The 15,888-nt window shown below is 38.2% G+C and overlaps 2 protein-coding genes across 3 annotated transcripts in view; one reads left to right on the top strand and one right to left on the bottom strand.

Moving 5' to 3' along the window:
- col14a1a (collagen, type XIV, alpha 1a) overlaps window positions 1–1,775 on the top strand; it is a 204,882-nt gene extending 203,107 nt beyond the window's left edge. For both annotated transcript variants that reach the window (XM_030157539.1, XM_030157538.1), the window contains exon 48: window positions 1,152–1,775. In XM_030157539.1, the coding sequence (XP_030013399.1) occupies window positions 1,152–1,180 (29 nt within the window). In that variant the 3' untranslated portion in view covers window positions 1,181–1,775. The remainder of the gene's footprint in view (window positions 1–1,151) is intronic.
- Window positions 1,776–3,845: 2,070 nt separating this feature from the next.
- mrpl13 (mitochondrial ribosomal protein L13) lies at window positions 3,846–15,862 on the bottom strand. Its single transcript, XM_030157543.1, has 7 exons — window positions 15,836–15,862; window positions 13,820–13,943; window positions 13,381–13,474; window positions 13,124–13,184; window positions 11,110–11,196; window positions 7,802–7,923; window positions 3,846–4,638 (listed from the first exon to the last, which is right to left on the bottom strand). Exons 1-7 carry the CDS (start codon window positions 15,860–15,862, stop codon window positions 4,614–4,616), a joined length of 540 nt encoding a protein of 179 aa, XP_030013403.1. The 3' UTR covers window positions 3,846–4,613.
- Window positions 15,863–15,888: the final 26 nt, after the last annotated feature.

Raw genomic sequence — 15,888 nt, 5'->3', positions numbered from 1 at the left:
CATTAAATCCTAAGATCATCACACAGACCAACATACCCCTGGTCTGTTACATAACAAACAGGCTATCCATGTACTTAATTTGACTATTTGCGATAACGTGAAAGATTTAGTGAAGAGTTGAAGACCTTCTACTTTTTAAAATGGATAAAATCCTTAAAAACCCTCTTGGATGAACTGGAAAATGCATTGTCACATGCAGAAACTAGAAGTAGTCAGAGAGAGCAGACCTCCACCAAGGCAGAGCAGTGGGCCCCTGTGGCCCCCCCACCCCCGATTACTACCAAAATTTAATCATTTGTATCAACATTTCCTGAAATTTTCATCCAAATCTGTCCATAACTTTTTGAATTATCTTGCACACAGACAAACAGACAGACAAACCAACGCCAGCAAAAACATAACCTCCTTGGCGGAGGTAAAAAAAAAAAGCTTATTTTTCATTCAATAGACTAAGAGATACTATGAGGATCTTACAGGACATGATACATTGCTACAGATTAAACTTCTTACGAGTATATGTATGTAAGTCAACTATAAAAAGCAAAACAAGACATGATACACATTAATACAGCAGCGATAAACTTCATATACAATGATGAAACTAAGGATCATTTGACTACACAATTTCACTGAGAATATTACAATAATAACTTTTATTAGTTTTAAATTCAAAACTTTTACTTGTAGTGGATTCATTTCCACAGTGTGCTACTTTGACGTGAAGGTTCTGAATCCTTCACCCACCACTGAACTGCATCAGAGTTTTGACTTACAAGGCATGTTTCTTTTATAGACTTCTGTTCTGTGTTAGGAATCTTTATTTGTGCTTTCTCGTGCGCAGAAAGAAAAATAGAGATCCAACACATTTTCCACCTTCCTAAACATCTTTCGTGAATGTCTTAATAATTGAGCTGCAGTTATTCTAAGAATCACTGCGGACATGTGTATTCTTTCACTGTTAAAGAGAAAAGCAGATTCAAACACAAATTTTTTCAACCTCAAAACCGCAACGCAGCAGCTGGTAAAGTCCTGTCAGTGCGTTTTGAGAGGTTTAACTGCTTGGTGTCGGTGGCTTTCTCCTCCTCATGTGAGGTAACATGGTTTCTTTTTCTTCCTTGTGTTCCCCTCCCTCTGTCTCTGTCTGACTGAAGTTCAACAGGACTATGGGAATGATTACTGAGGAGAACTCTCCTAGCACTCAACCATCCTCCTCCTCCTCCTCCTCCTGTGCTCACCTCCCTCCATCTCTCCCTCTGTAAATATGACTGAAAACTGAGGAAATTGATAACTTCAATAATCCTTCAAGGCATCCATATTTCTTGGGATGGATAATTACTCCTGACCCTGGTGTTTAACCTCTAATCCCTGCAGCAGCCGTTTTCAAATTTAGTTTCTCCAAAGACCTTTTTCCAAATTACTCTTGCAACCTATGCGCCTTTTTTGTGGGCTATTGCATTAAAAGAAATACCTGGTAGGTTTTAATGCACCTTAATGTTACTATGCATCCATTTAAGCTGCAGCAATTTAAAAAAAATAAGCATTTAGAAAGTTTAGAAAGACAAACCCGTGCTCTCATTTTGTCCTTGTGCAAGTTTTTATACGCACGTTTTCTGCATGCTACGCCGTCCCATTCTGTTTAATGAACAGAAACTCAATTAATTTCCTCTGTCAGTTAAATTTCTTGGCAGAGTTTGTTAATCTGGCTTTGCCATCACGTGATGTTCTCAGAGACAAAAAAAAAAAAAAAAAGGATTAGCTTACCTTCCCACAAGACCACACCAAAACCCACGATGCCGCTGTGATCATCGACACCACCGATCACAGTGCCATCTGTCAACAAATACTCGAGTATACAATGCTTTGCCGCAGCTTCACCCTGTTTCAGGCTCGCTTCTCTTCAAAGCTAATCCCATCTTTCTTTCAGAGCTTGATGAATCAGCTCAATTTTGATGCTGATTGGCTGCATTCAAACCCAGTGTCTACATCCAATGCATTAGGCAGAAAATCAGTTTTACCCCTAATGTGACCCAGATGTGAGCTTATTATCAGATGTAGGAAGCTGATTTCTTTTCTTGAGCTTCATTAACCCACTTCCTCACTAACCCAATCCACTGGATGCTTTCAAATCTGCTTATGCACAGTCCCAGGGCGCTCATTTCAACTGTCCAATTGGTAAGATAAGAGAACTCACTTTAACCTGGGGTAATTTGATCTTGTGCATGCTTCTTATCCTTGCTGTGCCTCTGCTCCAACTCCACTTCCAACTAGCAGAGAACATTTAAAGGCTGTTAAGTCCACCCAAAGCTAGCCTCAAGTTCACATCACGTTAATCCAATGTGGTGGTTTTACATGTCAGCAATCCAACTGACCCAAAATGTTCCCATCAAACCAGTCCAACCCCTCCCTCACGGCGGCTACCAGCCCTACAACCCCCCCTACAACCAGCCGTACGACCCTGCTGCAGTGGCTTACAACAACGACCAAGGACAAGAGGAGGAGGAGGAGCAGGACCCTTATTACCGTGGTTACCCCCCTCAGTATTACCCCCATCAGCCCTCCCAAATGGCCCATGGCTATTACTCTATCCCCGCCCACTCTGAGGACGTGGAGCTGAGGTCTCCGGGCGTCATCAGGAGGTTTCCACGAGACGTCGTCGTCATGGAGGAGAGTGAGGAGGGAGGACTTTAGAGGAAGGATGGACTCACCTCAAGTGCTTGAGCCCTGCACGCCACACAAATACCCACACATGGAAACTAACGAGATACTGACAAGCATCACACACACACATCGATCGTCCAAATGGAAATTCTCCTTTCTGAAACTGTGGTGAGATGCCCTCCCATCTTCGTTCCTCGCCCAGTGAAACTATGTAAATAGCCGTGAGGACTCTCCCGTGAGGGTCCAAAAAGTGCCTGATAAATGTTAGCATCGTCCAGTGGTAATGTAAAGGTAAGACCATTTCCTTCCATTTTGCAGCTCATTTCAGGACTGAACCCTTCTTTTTTGTGACGTTGCATGTCTCCTTCTTTGAGCCAACCACTGAGTGTGTAACTGGACATGTATGTGCATCTCAGATTGGTTGTGTGTAACGATATCGATTATTTTTAAGTTTGGACCATCACGGGCAATGGGATGGCAACACTTGTACAGGCTGCTTTTTATAAAAATCCCATTTCCCAAACTCCCATGCTGTCTTTATTTCCACGTGAAAAGAGTCTAAATGTTTTGAAGTGATTTCTCCAAACAGTATTGTTACATTTGCTTCTTGAACAAGATGACTGTAGAAGCAGATAGAAGTTTCTGTTAATATTAACACTGTGGAACACAATCCAATTCATTACTTTTTTTAATACTTTGTGACTTCCCATTACATTTTGTTCTACAATGTTTCATTCTGTTCTGAGTGTGTTCTGGGTTTTCTTTAAAGTTATATTCAGACTTGTGGTGAATTTCACAGCCAAATCTCTGGCGTCTTTGTCCTGTGTAAGTGCCCCAGTTTGTTTTGTTTTACTGTTCTTATGCAAAAGCCAGGCCTGCTCACTGTGGAAGCCGTTTGACGTCTTGCTGGAATGAGACCTGGATCCAGTTCTTACTCAAACCAGACTGTTACTCATTTGTGAAAACGTTAAAAAGGACTGACCCTGGAGTGTGAGCTCTGCCCCTACTGCACTGCAGTCTGATAAAACAAGCACTAATAGTAACGGTTTAGCTGTGACTCGGCCTTTTAAAAACAGCTGAAACACAGAATCTGTCACCACCGCCCCTTAGTACAGAATGATCCTATTTATTTTCTGTTGTTTGCTTTTTTTTTAACCAATAAATCTGTAATGAGACTACAAAATGTGTTTTAGGTCATTTGTTAACTTTAATGGCATAAAAAAGGTCAGACTTTAACAATATTTTACAACGACTATAAACTTGTCGAGAACAGTTTCATTAAATTGTTTATTAGCCTATTTTACAGCTCAAAACTGGATTTATGTTTTATCACAAAGGTCTTACACACCGACTTTTTCCTGACCAAAGTGAACAAATCAATGACCAAACTGTTCATAGTAACATTACTGGTTTTACTGTTGATCCTCTCTGACAGACGTCCATCTAACAGGCCAGATCTGCCTGTTCTGTAGTCTGATCAGAGGAAAACCAACATAATTTGATTTTCTCTGATCAGGAAAGTGCTACACAGTGAAACCTCAAGCTGTTGCTGTTTAATGCAGTCTGCTGCAGTAGTGTAGGGGGTAATACAGCTGATAGAGAGGCATCTTGTAAATATTCCCAGTGAGATGCAGTTTGTGTTGATGATGCTGGCATTGATTGCTTTAGTTTAGTTCAGATTATCGTGAACTCACCCAGAGCTATCAACTTGGTTTAAAGAGAAAAATCACAAAATCCAACATTTGTGTCCTGTCACAGCTCATCTGATCAGAGAAAATCAGTTGTGTTTTTACAGATTAAATATCACTTAGCAAACCCTAGAAACCTGCTTGGCTACTGATTTCAATTCTTGGCCAAGAATCATAAATCCATACTTGCATGTACAGTGGTGAAGATGAAAAAAAAAAAAAAAAAAAAGAACTTTTCAGCTAAGGTCCTGAACAGCCACCTGGATTTCATTTCATCTTGTAATCATCAGGTCTGCAAAGAAAACAAGTCAACACATTAGTTTGGGAACACATAAAAGTCAAGAAAAAGAAGCAATTACAAGGAAAAACATGTAGAGAAGGTGACAGACTAGAAACCAGACAGTTTTTATCTTTTACTTTTTAGAAATGGGACCAGACAGAGGATCTTCTTTGTGTATTTTTTCCTTCTCTTTAATTTCCAGCCAAGATTGCAGGAGACAGATATTATCAGGGTTTGCTGTATTGGTTTTGATACAAAGTAGAAAAATGTTATTATCAAGTGTAATAGCTCTGCTATCAACAACAGCAGTGTGTTTATGTTGTTGATTTTCTTTGTCCAACCACTCGTGTGTGTGTGTGTTGAGGGGAGGCGAGGGGTGGCATATCCAGTAATCTTTTCCCACTGCTCCAAGGTTTCTGAGAGAATATTAACCATATGTTTAATAACAGGTAATGATTGAAATGCCCTTGATGACCTCAAACCCATCACCCCACACACACACACACACACACGCACACACATATTTGATCAGTAAAATGAATAAGAAAGTGTGAGTGAATATTAACAAGGCAAAGGTCCGTCTCTTAAATAAACCGAGATAAGCTTGACCTTGACGGCCACATGGTGACAGGCCAGAGCAGACTCACTGATTGGCTGAGGAGATTGGACCAGTAAACAATAAGAAGTGGCTCATTTATCACTGTGCACACACAGTCTGACAGCAATGCTGAACATAACACAGACATGCTGTACGCATCAGTGCAAAGCACACAGGGGACATATACTGAATGTAACTGCTTTTAGATCAGGGTTTTTTGTGTTGATTCATAGTTTTACTTTCACGCCAGTTACAAAGATCCCATATTCTGAAATCAGGGTCATATGTTCATACCAAATAAGGGTTTTGTGTCGAGTCAGTTTTATATATGCAGCCTAAAATCACAAATTTGCCTTGAGGATCTTGATAATCAATACCCTATGATACTTCTGTCCTTCAACTCTTGGCCCAAAAAGAAAAAAATGGAAATCTCATGAAGAACCAGGGAGCAGTGTAAAGAAATCAATATGCAGTACAGAATACTGCACTGATGGTCAATATTAGTTTCTTTCAATACCCTCAACAATCTGATCTGGCAATGCAGGACTACATTAGTTTTATTAATCTAGAGGTCAAACGCAAAGATTTTAAGGGTTCGTTTAATAAATAAATATAATTTGCAAATATTGTATTGAATAGAATGTAAATCATTTCTACAGAACAACAAATACAACAAAGAATGGGAAGAATAAAACCGCATGTTAAATCTGCATCAATACTTTGCACTATAATTTAGTTGGCTGGCTAATGGTCATGCAGCTTTAGTGTGTCCCTTTACGGAAATTTCACAACAACCGAAGAGTTGAAGTGTATTACCTGCAGTATATTAAGATTAAAAGCCTTGAATTAACCTCTCAATCTTTTTACGGGCTCGCAAGAAGTGAAAAAACAAGAGTCGGCCAGAGGAGCAACGCTGACCTGGAGGAGCAGGGAGACGACCGATGGATGGATTGAGAGATGATAGCACTGAGCAGGTGGAAGCGAAATGTTCAGGATGAAGTTTACTACTGGTACCAGCGGAGAAATGCAAAACGATGACATTATCATGACAGCAAACCAAGGGTCACAATGTCAGTCTAATCTCCAACCAGGAAATACTCGACTCAGAAAAGTCATGAATATCATTATACTGAATAACAGATGCTGTATCACTCCCCACAGTGAAGCCATGTATGTCCAAAGAGGCAGAAGCAGTGAAAAACAGCAGATTCTTTCCACATGTGTGACATTTCAACATTTGCAATTACAGTTTTGTCTTTTAGAAGTCTGGTTCAAGCACTGTGTCAATTTAATTGCCGTGAGAAAAAAAAAAAGAAGACTTAAGAGATGAGGTTCGAGACAAAGGAAAACAACACTTTTATATCCGGTAAATAAAAAGACTTGAAATATCAAAAGAACAGTAATGCACAATCAGTTTTGAACCCAAGGGAATCTGCGGTAATAAATCAAGTGGCGGGCCGTCCTACTGTAAGTCGTGTCACACACAGACAGCTCTGACAGTCACTCAGTCCACAGACACATGTGTTTGTAGTTACAATGAAAAATGTTGCATCTTATGTTTTTTTCCTGAATCAGTAAAAGTGTCCGAGTTAAACTGACCACAAAATGGGTTGGCGAGCTTTTGAAAAGATCTATTCATGCATGTGCTGCTTTGGGGAGACAATGCAGCATAAAAGTGCCTACGCTGTGTGTTAGTGATCTGAGCGACACTGGGCAAATAACCCACTCTGACACGCATAAAGGCTGCACTGTACGGTCCAAGTTCGGTGACACGACATATTCTGTGACGTGGCGTTTCTGTAATGTCCAGCTCACGTGACACCAACAGCTCTAACAGGCACAGTGAAAACAGGAAAAAAAAAAAGGAGCGTCCAATGGAAAAGTAATAAGAGTTTGAGACTGCTATTTATCTGGGACCAGTTTCCACTGTCATTCGAGAGAAAGATTTATGATTACAGTTTTGTTGTATGGGTCATAAATGTACAAACACACATTTATGACGACATCCATCATGGAGCCAGGTGACTGCTGGTCATCACCAAAGAACATCTACATTACACGTCTGAGCTCCCCAACATCAGCTGACCATAAGAAGAAGTAATGAGCTATGACCGGAGATGGTATTCAGTTCAACATCACCCCCTTCTGGATGCACTTGGTTAGTACTGGATTATTATTCTGTGCCGTCTGGAGCAGAAATCGGCTCAAAAACTCAAGAGCCATTTTGGTCAGAAATTTGAGCCTTCAAATGTACTGACTAAATGATGTATGATGCACATTTTAATGTTTTTGGGTTTGTTTGTTTGTTTGTTTGTTTGCTTTATTTGTTGCACATATTTTTTACAGCTGGATGACTCAACAATGACTTTGGGGCTACATCAATGACTGACTACAAAATGTTAAATAAATGTCCATATTCATTTTGCTTTACTTTTTTGAGACATGATTGCAGCAAATTCATTGTGTGCTCCTAAAGTTGGGCTGAGGAATGTCAGCATTTCCACAACTGACCAGCTGTACAGAGTGTGTATATGTCTGCTGCATTCAAACAGACTGCAGGTGAGTGCATGTACTTACGGTGTCCACAGCCTGGGGAAAGCGTCGATCTCCTCCTGAGTGTATTCGTTGAGTTTCCTGGGGATTTCTCTGGGCTGAGGCAGCTCCTCTGTCAGGTTGGCTCTGATGTCTTCTGGGAGCACCTTGTGGAATGTAAGTGGAGGGAGAAAAAGCAATGAAAATAGAGCAGAAATGGAGAATTACAATTAAAAATAACTTCTTGACTATTTGCGATTAGAATTATGATTTGGTACAAAGGCAGCACCCTGAAAGATCTGGTCCTTTAAGATCAAGAATGGACTGATTTTTGCCAGTGGGAAAATTATTGAGATGTTTTAAAACAATGTTCTTCAAAGAAAGGTAGGAAGGGATTTGGATATTTCATCTTCTACTTTTAGCCCAGAATTAAACAATACAAGGAATCTCAAAATATAGCAGCATGTAAAGGGCTAGGGTGCAAGGCTACGCAGGACACTGATCTCCAACCCATCAGAGGTCACTTCATCAAGAAATGTCACTGATATATACAGTGGGGAAAAAACGTTTTTGGACACCCCATATGTCTGCATTATCCAAACCCACATGCTCTATTCCATCAAGGTTAAAACTGAATGTTTAAGCAAGATAATGCAACACATCCAGTGATGTGATGTGTTGAAACTGTCAAGAATTTAGTTATTTTTTCTTGTAAACAAACAAAAACAAGTGAAAAAGTATGCTGATCTTACTAATACCCCCGCCCTTTACCCCTCCTGCTCACTAATTTTGAGTCTTAACATTCAATATTTTTAAAAACTTTTTAAAAATTTGTAAAAAAAATAAATAAATAAATAAAATAATAATAATAATAATAATAATAATAATAATAATAATAATAATTTTAAAATGCAAAATTTGAGAGAGAGACACATGTGAAGAACATCCGTGTGAAATTTGAAAAGAATCAGGTGAACAGTGTCCAAGAAATGGGATGGTCAAATTTTCAAAGTTGAATTTTTTTTTTGTAAAGAGTCCAAAAATTTAAATGCACCAAACTTTATACACTGCACCTCTCCTAATGGTAAAGAACGTGTGTGAAATTTGAAAAGGATCGGGTGAATAGTGTCAAAATAGTGACAAAAATGGGACAGACGGAAGGATGGGTGAAATTCCTGGAACACCTATACCTCTGGGGCAGGCAGGGGTATAAAAAAATCATTTGTATTTATTTCTGTCTGATGCAGCCATACCTTTTGAAACACAAAAATAATTTGTCCACAAATACTTCAAGATAATATTTGAGACTATGTAAAATTTTAAGGGTGTCCAAAAACTTTTTACTACTAGTGTATAATGCATTCATACTCTAGATAATAATAATAATAATAATAATAATAATACATTAAAAAAATAGCGTCAGCATGTTAATTACAGCTGGGTATATCTACAGATCCAGAGAGAGAAGCGGGCAAACCCACAAGAAAAAGTCAACACCACCAAAGTTTTATTAAGCCTAAAATGAACACAGGCTTTGCTCTGGCTTTCAGGGGGCCTCAGGAAACCATCTGCTAGTAATTAGTGATGCTCACTGCACACCATCAATTCTGCTGCTGGATATTAAGTCGGGATCAGACCCAAATAATGGACAGGTATCTGACATCATACACCTCATGAGACACACAACACACCAAAACACAAAGATCTGATTCTACTCCTTTGACACAGATGCATGGAATTAATGACGGCTTTCTCAAAAGGATTAAAAATTACATCTGCTTATTAGTTGAGCAGGATTTGAGCCGCCCAGGTTAATTAACATCCTGTCAAGTGCTTTTTTGATTTCAATTCATTTCAGGAGCTGTGATGTGTGACACTACTGAATCTCGCCAAAGTAATTTTCAAACAATCAAAATGCAATGCATGAAGTGTTGCTTTTGAACTCAGTGACCATAATTCAGTACACCGTCCACGCAGAAACAAAAGACACTGTATTAAGAAACTTGTCTTATTAATCAGTCCGCCTGTCTCTTCCTCAACATTAAAAGAAGAAACTTTGGCTCAGATTGCTCAAGCCTCAAAAATAACTCTAGATATTTCTAAGGGTTTTGTTTTGCTACTGAGAAACATCAAACCCACAGAGACCTGGGACTGGAGACTGGACTCACTAAGGCGTGTTTTCAGATCATGGTGTCAGCTCAGCAGTATCTGACACCAGGTCCTTTTTTTAAGGTCACCTCCGTTGAGGTTTCAAGTGAGCTGAGATGATACTAAAAGTGAAAACACTGCAGACTGGTCAGAAAGAATCATCAATAACTATATCATTACTGTGTGAAATGTATTATATTCATCCCATCTGAATCAGGCCATCATTTACAAATAGGTTTATCAATTTAAAGGATAATTTTGCAAGTCAAGAAAGTTTTCATAAAAGAAGGGCCTTAGTTTTTTGAAACCACTCAGTGAATGGCATCGCTTGATAGTCACATGCTACAAACATCTACGGGGTCATATTTGGACACATTTCACCTTTTTCTTTGACGAGGAATCAAAGTATTAAAAGGGCCTAAAACCACTACAAGTTTAGCTACGTTGAACTACAGTCACATCAGCAGCAGCTCTGAGTAGTTTGTGGAAAAAGAAAGTTAGGATGCCATTTGTATGACTCTGCAGACTAATTACAGTGTAGTTCAACAATAGAAATTAAACTGACAAACATAGTTTAAAATTCAATCAGAGTATCCTTCAGCTAGGATGGTTGGATTAAAAACTGGCCAGTACCAATCACTAACAACTGGACTACAGAATCCTGATCCAAGCTACTCTGAATAAACTGGACTGCGGGTAAAACAAGGAACAGAGCCAGAAAAACCTAAAATTGTATGAATCTGGTGAAGCAAATCCAAGGAGGTTTTCCAGTGGTTCTTTCACAATTAGTAGAAAGTAGTAAACAACCATTTAATCCTTCATCAGTAGCCTCATTAGGAATTATTTATTAGCTTTTCAGGGTGTTGCCACTACAAATACCCACACAGCTGGAGAAATGTAGAGGATGAACTGGACCCACACTCTACCCCTGTCATGTAACAGTCATGTGTCATTAACTGAGTCACAAAACTGTTTATTTAATTCATTAACTGTTGAAGGAAAGCTGTTAAAATTAAATAAACTAGGTGAAAGATGGAAAAATTGATTAAAATCAGCTCATTTTTTGTGCCGGTGTCTGTAAAATATGAGTGTGCTCCCACTTATAATGTGCCTTCTTTGACTGTCCTCAATGAGGTGAGAGATTAAGATGTAATGATGATGTGTGCAAAGGTGTCAGCTCTGAGACATGGAGAGAAAATACTTACGTCATCAGGAAAGATGTGTAATCGCTGCATCATGGTGCGACGGTGAAGATTCTTAGGTAACATGCCATAAACTGCTAACCTCACAATCTAGTAAGAAGCAGATAAACAAGTGTCAAAACGCTACAATACAAGTGGTGCCTGGCACAATAATTCCCACCCCTCGTACATATTGTAGCCTGTTTTGGCATCAATCCAGCCGATGTCATCATGTCTATGCATGTGGTGATGTCAGCATATGAATTGCCTCTATGTACATGTTTGAAGTAAATAGAAACAAAATTGATGTTTTTATAGACATTTGAAATTTCACCCATTATAAGTAAATGGATGTAGAAATTTTTTTTAAAAAATTCCTAAAAAATTTGAGGTGTGAGTGACCTACTTTTCCCAAAATGTAACCACATCTAATCTGGGTCACTGGCAATCTATAAACCCAATTTGGTATGAATTTAACCAATAGTTTTGCTGCTAGAGTGTTAACAAACAAACAAGGAAACAAACAAGTGGTGCCAGGTACAAGAAACCCCGCCCCTCTCACGTATTGTAGTTTATTTTGGCATCGATCCAGCTGATGTCATCTTGTCTATGCGTGTGCTAATGTTGGCATAGACAGAGACAGCATAGACAAATTTCAGCCATTATAAGTAAATGGGAAAAAAATAACTAATTTATTAAAAATTCAAACTTTGACCTACTTTTCCCAAAATGTAATCATATCTATTCTGAGTCACTGGCAATCTATAAACCCAATTTGGTATGAATTCAACCAATAGTTTAGTTGCTAAAGTGTTAAACAAAGAAACAAACTGAACCAAAAACAATACCCCTTGCCTCCCCTTTGGGGGGTGGGGTAATTAAATCATGACATTTAATCAAGTTAATATAAGGAAGTAAGTGTCTACAGAAATGTAACATACATTTGCTGCCAAAGATAAACTGTGTTCCTCACTGTTAGGCCAGTTGCACAAAATTCAGCTTGGATCGAGTTACTGGACTGAGATATTGGGCAAAAATACTGGAGAGAGATGTTGGACAAAGGCATCGCTGAGGAACCGGTCATCTGTCCAATTCCATTTCTCCCTGTTCTCTTGCCAACCCTCCAAACCTCAGTTTAACTAAACCACCATCAGGACACACGTCTGTGGTCACCGGCTGGACTCAAATCTGCGTCGGCAAAGAGCCAAAAGCAGAGGAGATGTCTCATGGTTTTGTAAACTACAGATTGGAAACCAGTACAGGTCATTCAACCTACTTCCACATGACAGGAGCAATTTTCCAATACTTTTATTAGCCTGCACAAGCTGCACATGGAAAAACTGGCTGTGGAGTCCTCATTACACTCTTACATCTGACATGTTGAAATTAAAATGATTCTGAACAGCATCACCTGATATTGTGTAACATTAATATTATTGCTCAGAGCTCTTAAAAAGGAAACATGAGCTGAGTCAAGACCAAGCGCAGCATTTTGAGTCCATTGTCTGAGCTCAGCTACATGTTGCAGATATTAAACCCCCTGCTTTAAGCTGACGTGTTGTTCCTTTATGCCTACATACCTACATGTTCTATGAAATAGGAGTCAGCGTTTTGCCAAGTATGTGGGTCACATCAAGTTCTGAATGTAATAATCACTGTGCATAAGACGCCGCCAGGTCAGGCTCTTGTTTCTTTAACACATTGAAAAAACCATGAATATGCAACAGAACCAAAACCTCCAGGAATTATCCATGATCTGACATGATTTTCAGAGCACAGTAAACACCACCATCAGCAGTAAAGAAATCCACCATTTAATCCCACTTTTCTGTACATCACATTAATATGCCAGAGCTGCACACATGAAGGATTGGGATAAGTGTCAACCCAGCAAATACCCCCTCTGCCATTAACATAGCAGAAAAAAATATTCTCTGAAAAGTAGGTTAAATGATCATACAATTTAACACAGGCCCAAGTATGACCCAGAGATACTTCTGTTTAGAAGACTCTGTTCAAATAATGAAACAGAACTTACAGCTTTTGGGTCCTTATGGTGGAGCTGCGCAGCTGTGACCTGTTTGAATCCACCTGGATACCTTTAAGGGAGGAAAAAGTGTATATTATGTTAAACCTAGTACTTTTATTTTCAAATCCCTAAATGTCCTCTTCTATTTCTTCTACAGTGTCACATAACAATTATAGTTCATATCAAACATAAAAAAAAAAAACAGTGTTTCCAAGCGACTCTTAAGCCTCCAAGAAAATACATCACTTAATCTGTTATGTACTGACCCTGTGTGTGATGAATAGACTTTCTGCTCCCATTTATTTCCAGAGAAAGCTATTTCTTTTGTATTTATTACTACCACATGGTCCCCACAGTCACCTGTAAAAAAGAGAAATACGTAAATTCATTTTCAGACTTTTGTTTTTTAAAAATTAAAATGTATTTTCGCCTCAACAGAGACATAGTTAACAAAAACATATTTTATCAACCATTAAATAAAAAACGCCTTGTGTAAAAACAAAGAGCACAGTATTCCAACAACTTTATAAAGTATTTATGAAGACAAAGCAAAAACATTTAATACGATTAACCATTACTGCCACCATGTGGCCATTTAAAAACCCAACAACCTAGATTGTTTCATGAAAGAAATACAGTATCTATATTGTGGGTGGTGAAAAGTTGAACTGGAAGTTACTCTTAAATTTCTATAGTTGTACTCACTCAGTGCATGGTAGATAGGTTTGTGTTTCCCCTGTAATCTAATAGAACACATAGACGCTATTTTTCCAGGAGGCTGCATCCTGGCATCAATCACAAACCAGGAACGGGCAAAAGTTGCCCATTGCTGTGAAAGAGAGAAAGAGAAAAAAAGAGTTGTATTTAGTTACAAAAAAAAGTGTCAGCCTGCATGAAAAATATGGCCTTTAGGTCATTATGTTCAACCTGTGCAAGTTTATACAGTGCATCCAGAAAGTATTCACAGTGGTACACTTTTACATTTTCTTGTGTTACAGTTTTATTCCAAAAGAGATTACATACATTTTTTTGCTGCCAAAGGTGCATCAACAAAGTACTGAGCAAATGCTGTGAATACTCGTTCATGTTCTATTTTTGTTTTAATTTGTAATAAATTTGTAAAAGTTTAAAAAAAAAAAAAAAAAACTTTGTGTCATTATGAGGTATTGTGTGTAGTATTTTGAGATGAAAAAATTGTATTTCATCTATTTGAGAATAAGGATGTTACACGAGAATTTTTTTTTTTTTTTTTTTAAATGTAGTGCTACAAATACTTTCTGGATGTACTGTTGCAAAAGGATTCAATTTTGGATGTAGGGGGATTAGCTATTTTGTATGTTGATATTTTGATCTGGTAACACTGAGCAGAGAAAGAGACTGTTAAATATGAAGTCAAATGAAAGCTGCTGTATTTTCATAAATTCGAAGTTCTTGTATTATTTTAAGCAGTTTAAGTTTGTTTAACGTAACGTTACTAAATGAGTACTTTTTAATAGCATTTTCTTTAATCAACCAAGCCAGAAGACTAAAATTGTTTACTGAAGCTAGCATATTTCTACAGAAAAATCTAACATTTTAATATTCATCCTATGACAAAATTAAAATGCTGTATCCATTACACCATGAAGTCAACCAAATCCCCATTAATTACCCTTGAACTGGCATTACTGTACTGATATTCAGAACACACCAAACACAGCCATCACTACAGCAAATTCTCTGCTCTTTAATTCCAGCTTTCTGTGGTTCATATTAATATGCATGAACAGCTCGTGGAGTATGTACTTTATGTGTCAAACTGCACAGCGTGAGGAAGAGACAAGACTGTGTGCATGTAAAATGACTACACACAGGTGCGCTCACTTATTCTGCTTATTAGAGATCTGCTCAGGCTGAAGATGTCAATCAAACCCAGTTACTGCACACCCGCATGGCCACAGAAGATTATGAAAAACCACAAATGCAATAAAAGGGAAAGATATTAATTATTTTTGAATATAACCATACATTTTTACACTGTTGTAAAGCTTTAGTATTTTATTATGGAAATGTCAAGTCCAAAAAGTTACATTTCTTTCCATACCATTTTGAAATTTACTTGTAACTGCAACTACATTCTGTTGTGTTTCTGAAATTAGTGAGAAGACAGATTAGATTTATAGATATCTGCTGCTTGTTTCTACAAACTCAAAAACGATGCAGCACTAAGATGGATGAGTTGTTTCAGTGGAGCATTAAAAAGTAACTTGACGCGTCAAAATACATGAATAAGGAGCGCGGGATTTCTCAATGTGTTTTACAAAGATGGTGTCAAACATTTCCAAACAACATACTCCAGAGAACTGTAGAAAAACCCAAAAGCCCAAATGAAACATGTCCTTCGGTTAAAAAAGAATATCAGACGTCGTATCTAAACTGTCCGTGTACATGTTTAGCATCGTTTCAAGCAATATCACAAACATGGAACAAATATAAGAGCTAGTCTAAGCTTATCCAGAAATAAATGATGTATTTAAGTTTAAAGTTCACGTAAATAATAATACCGAACTGCCGAAATTATTATTTCCGATCGTTTGATTGATTTCACTAATGTTAGCTAACAGAAGACATCTGCCCCTGAACGCCGGCTAACAGTCCTTCTCATACCTGCTAATGCATGGCATATCAGTCAAACGGTTAGATGAAAATATTCTTCATGCAATATGTGATATAAGTTATTACCTGGGCAGATCTAGAGAAACTCGACATTATAGCAACACTACTAACACATCCTT

The sequence above is a fragment of the Sphaeramia orbicularis genome, chromosome 16 (genome assembly GCF_902148855.1).
Source record: "Sphaeramia orbicularis chromosome 16, fSphaOr1.1, whole genome shotgun sequence".
NCBI classification, from domain to species: domain Eukaryota; kingdom Metazoa; phylum Chordata; class Actinopteri; order Kurtiformes; family Apogonidae; genus Sphaeramia; species Sphaeramia orbicularis.
This window is presented reverse-complemented; position numbering and strand designations above follow the sequence as displayed.

Bases quoted from the DNA above. Each gene is read 5' to 3' on its own strand.
- mrpl13 (XM_030157543.1), bottom strand. From the start codon at position 15,862: ATGTCGAGTTTCTCTAGATCTGCCCAG. The intron at 13,475-13,819 runs GTGAGTACAACT...TCTTTTTTACAG, and splicing joins ACCTATCTACCATGCACTGA to GTGACTGTGGGGACCATGTG. The intron at 13,185-13,380 runs GTCAGTACATAA...CCTCCCTTAAAG, and splicing joins GTCTATTCATCACACACAGG to GTATCCAGGTGGATTCAAAC.